Below are 5,375 nucleotides of genomic sequence, written 5' to 3' on the forward strand. Positions count from 1 at the left end.
AGCGCATGGCGGAGTGGTACCTCTTTTCGGATCCCTCCCGACTCGAATCCAACCGCGCGGGTTGGAGTAGCTGGATTTGGACCCTCCGAATCTGAGATCTGATTTGTGGAAGAAGATGAAGGTTGAGGGAGGTTGGTGTTGGTGGAAGAGGGTTTCAGTAGTGGTGGTGGTGGTTGTGGTGTTGGGTGAGAGGGAGGATTTGGTGGTGGTGGCAGTGGTGCTTGGTGGGGTTTTGATTTTGAAGGTTAGGTTGAGAGAAAGAAGATGAAGGTTGAGGGAGGAGGAGGAAGGAGATGAAGTTTCATTTTCTTATTTTTTGGGGGAAAATAAATAATTTCCACATCAGCACTCTTGGATGGAAAAAAATTCCACATCACTGATTCCGTTAACGTCCGTCAAGTTTTTTTAACCCAAGGACTACCGTGAATGAGTTTTGCCGCATTCAGGGACTGCGAGAGGCATTTTAGAAGTTTAGGGACCAATGTGAAGTCGGCTGACACATTCAAGGACCAAGTTGGCTATTTACCCAAAACGGTAGAGAGGAGGAGAAACTGAAAAAGAGATGAGAGAGGAGAATAAACGCATTTTCATATACATGAATGCTATTAAAGAGAGGTGAGTGCAGGATAAGAAGAAAGGTGGTGTAGGATAAGATGAATGAAGGATTGATTGCCACGTAGGATTTTTTCAGAAGTTAATCAATCAGTAGAGGCCACGTATGCGATGACTGGACTGAGATGTCTTCATGAATGTATATACTATGGATGTGTATTTGTACTTAATACTTAGCTCAAGTGAGCTTTACTAATATATATAGATAGATAGATATTTTTTTTGGAAAAACCAAATATATATATATATATATATATAATTACTTTGGGAAATAAGAGCCCCAAGTACAATATAGATAGATATATATATTGATAGAATTTTTTTTTATTTTAAAAGTATTTTATCTAAATTATTTATTAATAAATATTATTTTGTTTTTTATTTTGATTTTTTAAATTTGTCAAATGCAAATCTCAAGTCAATTTTAAGTCTATGAATGTATTTATTTAATATAAGTAGTTGAATAGGTTTTTATAATACAATTTTTTTCAGTTTTTAGTTTATTAAATTTTTTATTTTTTAATGTATTTAATATAAAGGCATGTGGGCTTTTATGGTTTAATACATTAAGATGAGAAACGCATGCAAGGGGAGAGGAATGCACAGCACGAAGCGAGAAGGAAGAAGAAGCTTGCGGAGAGGAACAATGGAACGCTGCACGAAGCGACGCAAAAGAAGAGCGGCAGGGAAGGCGGCGGCGGCTACGAGGACGGTGGAGGCACGAGGTGCAGCAAGCTTTGAGAGAAGGAGCAGACGTAGCAGATAGGGTGAAAGTGTGGAACTGGACAGGTAAAAAATAAGGGTTTGCACTTTGCAGTTACGAGGTTGCAATTTTACCAAATCAATAAGGAATAAAATATTAAAATTAACAATCGAAAATTTTGCCAAAATAAGGGTTTATGGATTTAAAAATCTTTATTTAGTTTTTTTTATTGTTTACAGTTTTAGTATTAATCTAGATTATGGATAACAAGAAAATTAAAGTCTTTCTTTTTCTTATCTTTTCTTAGTTTAAATTTTAGGCTTTCCCATGGTATGATGGAATGTTAGGATTTAATTACGGAGTATGGGACTTGAACCCCAAGTCAGAAGAGTGGAATTTTGGGTTAATCTTGAAGAAACTGCGTACTGTGAACTTCTACTATCGATGCAGATAACATGCTTTTGATTTATGACCAAGACGTACAACCACCACCACTTGCACACCAAAGTAACACTTTATTTGATTTAGAAGAGAAAGAGAAAAGAAAAAGAGAAGAAAGAAGATGGGTAAACAAAAAAAGGTGAGAAATGTAGTAGATTTTACATGGAAATCCCTAATGTGCACCAACTAGAATAAAAGGCACCATTTTACACATTGTTTGTTATGAAAGAAAGTTGGAGATTTTACACTATTAGTCAAGGACTAACACAAAAAATTTGAGCTACATAACTGAGATGAACCATTATCAAAGGTCACCCTTGGACTCCTCATCTTCAATTCAAACTCTTTCTGTTTGTACCGTCGAGTCTTCTGATCTTACATAACTGAGATGAACTTCTTGTGGTAGTAGATGATATTTAATACTAAGATCTTCAAGATTTTTCTTTAACTCCAGCACTAATTCAGATCTTCGGCTTTTCTTATCCACATAGTTCTGAAAACTGATGGTGTGAGTAGCATATAGAGCCATTTTCATCTTGTTTACGTTCTCAATATCCTTAACAATTACACTGTGGTTCGGACGCCAGTGTTGAGGCCTACTCTCCAAGTACCTGAAAATTTTATGCAAACATATCAAGTTGAAATACAGAATAAAAATGAAGATAATGTACAAGAAATCGGTCAACTCCATTACATATCCAAATCAGTTTTGTACATATGGTCACATGCCTAAGCTTGTTAAATAAACACTAATACAAAAATGTAAAAGCAATTAAGTATACCAGAAAAGAAAAAAATGAAGTTCAAACTTCTACTTCATACCAATAAAAAAGAAAGAATCATGAATTTAGACCTCATATTCATAAGCATTGTAATAGGCGCATGCTTGAAAATTCTTCTATAAATCTACAATTAATTTTAAGGTCAGAATCAATTATGTGAGTAGCTATTGTGTTTCAAAACTGATTCTATGAAAAAGAAACTATTCATACATGCTACAAGGGCAATTATCTAGGTCTACTACAGGTTTCAAATCCATAGAATCCCACATTTTTGCTAGAACTCATTCAATGATGTACATATAACAGATGTATTATTTTTAATTAGTCTCTGATTCAAGGGATAATTGAACTAAATTACTTTGCAATCAGGAAAAACTAAAAGCCATAGTAAATCATCCAAGTAAAGTCTTCTAATATACAATTTAGAGCTAGAGCATAGTGAAAACATACACTTTTAACTTAGCCTTTAAAGCTCCAATTCTTTCTATTGAAGTAGAAAAATCCACAGCAAATTCAACCGTATCACACATTTCTGGACTCCTGTAGAAGTTGCTGATTGGCTTGGTTGACAGAACATAATTTGGGTAAAATATCTTTTCATTGTCATATCTCAGAAAGGCTGTAGTCAGGATGTTCATCTCTTCTACAATCATCTGTATATATAGTAAATGTTTCAGTTAGATACATCTTGTCATGTTAAAGTTAAGAGAGCTGGTAGAGTTGGGAATTTACCTGAACGCCATCAATGACACAACGATCGCCAACATCATACGGGTGCATCACAAAAACAAATATAATAGCTTCAAATACAGTCTTAGCTGTGTTGCCAAACATAAACACCACAAGTAAAAGCTGAGATGAAATAAAAACAAGAACTTGTGTCGTTAAGAATCCCATTAATAGTAACCACACGATGATGATCACAACAAGGACGATTACAGAAGCAATCTTATTCAAGTCGTCAACAGCTGTTTTGGTATCATTTAGTGAATGCACAAGTGATCTACGCTCAAGGTAGACTTTCACCTGCAAATAAGAATAATATGTGAGTATCATACTTGTCACATTGAACTGAGAAATAACTTGAAAGTTGAAAGAAAAACATATGCATGATGTGAAGGACAACTATATATGCTAGGCCATGGGTAGAGGATTTGACAAAGCCTTCTTGGATTGAACTATATTTTGGATATTGTAGTTACGACATGTTCAATCAAAACAATTTCAAAAGGCATGTTTAAGAATAAATCCTTCAATTTTTAAAACCATAAGCGAAGTTTACGGCTCATAGACTATTGAAAGAGTCATCCATTATATATTTCATACATTCTTTTCAGAAATCGTGCTCCTTTTCTCTTGCTTGCAATACTTTTGTCGTGACCTTGTTAGGGTCATTCAACTAATTACCCAAACACATTATTTAATTAACACCTGAAATTATTTGAAACAAACAACAACCGAGAGCCCGTGGGTTGCTCAGACTTTCTATCTTAGCCTCTATATGTTATCAGTTTCTACATTTTTTCTTAAATGTAGGTCTTTTTTTTTAAACATGTACTGATTTTATAGGATATTAGTCAAAAGTGTATGATAATAGAAATTTTTCTGCCTAAAGTTAAGTTCATAGAAATTCTCAAAGCAAAAATATCTACTTTAAATATCCACTAAGATAGTATGTTCTTTTTATTCCCAAATCCAGTTATTATGAAAAGTTAGGCTATAAAATCATATTAAACAGATCGATATTTTTCCATAAATTATTCTTTATACACACAGTTTTGAGATTGAACTTCGAACTACTGTTATTAAATGTTTAAAGTTCAATTATCTACTAACTGTGTTGGTCTAAGTGTAATAAAAATTTTCCTTTCACGGAACAATTTTGGGATATGGTAGCGATGTCTCCCAACAAATAATTTTCACAAAATTCATTCCTGTGACTTCAGCCTTATGTGATTCTAGTTTGTCTACCACTAGACCAACACAATATTTTATTAAATTTATAGAAAATAGTTTATAATTTTTCTATAGACATCTTTATTTTGTTTTTTTAAAATATATTTCTAAAGCCAATTGTTTTTGGTACGTCAAAAATATAAGTTACATCATTCAGTGATGTATCGCTTAACATTCCCCTCACCAACTCAGATATATACTATTAAATATTGTGATTGTATTATTTCATGGAGCGTTGAAATGACGAGCCTAGCTGAGCGCGTGAAAGTGTCACGGTCATAGCCAGGCAACCACCTCCTCCATCTTCATTCTTGAATCACCACACTGTGTTCTCGTCTTGTGTCGTGTTTGGCAACAACAAAATCAGAAACCAAAAATCAATTCCATTCATCTTCAAAATCGCTGCGATGAGCGACGATCTGATTCCTCCACGGTTGCTCAATCTCCGTTCAACTTCACACCTCCTCAAAGAAGCCACCTCTTCCTCTCTCTTCTCATCCTCTCCTTCCGCAACGTCGTCGAAAACGGCACCTCCCATGTCACCTCCTTCATCGACCGCGATCCCTCTCTTCGCGCCCTCCTCTCTCGCCTCGACCTCGCCGGAAACGGAAACGGAAACCGCCCTCACGATCACCACTCACCTTCTCACTCCCCCCGCCGCCGCCCCTTTCATGACCTCACCCGCGTCGGAACCCTAGACGACGACTTCTTCTCCGACGACGATGACGACGGCCGCTCCCTCTTCGGCTCATCCCCCAAACCCGCTCTCAATTCCACCCTCCTCGCGTTGGTACCGTTCCTGTTCTCCGATCCTAATTACTTAATCCTAATGGGTTATTAGGAGGAATTTACTATGCACATCTAAAAACACACCATGCACT

General features: G+C 35.9%; 1 protein-coding gene across 1 annotated transcript; it reads right to left on the minus strand.

Annotated features, from left to right (window-relative positions):
- Positions 1–1,943: 1,943 nt before the first annotated feature.
- On the minus strand, positions 1,944–3,450 carry LOC130732073 (mechanosensitive ion channel protein 10-like). Its single transcript, XM_057584196.1, has 3 exons — positions 3,271–3,450; positions 2,989–3,191; positions 1,944–2,367 (listed from the first exon to the last, which is right to left on the minus strand). The coding sequence occupies exons 1-3, from the start codon at positions 3,433–3,435 to the stop codon at positions 2,094–2,096; spliced, it is 642 nt and encodes a 213-aa protein (XP_057440179.1). The 5' UTR covers positions 3,436–3,450; the 3' UTR covers positions 1,944–2,093.
- Between the last annotated feature and the right edge of the window lie 1,925 nt (positions 3,451–5,375).

This window comes from Lotus japonicus, chromosome 1 (genome assembly GCF_012489685.1).
Source record: "Lotus japonicus ecotype B-129 chromosome 1, LjGifu_v1.2".
NCBI classification, from domain to species: Eukaryota; Viridiplantae; Streptophyta; class Magnoliopsida; order Fabales; family Fabaceae; genus Lotus; species Lotus japonicus.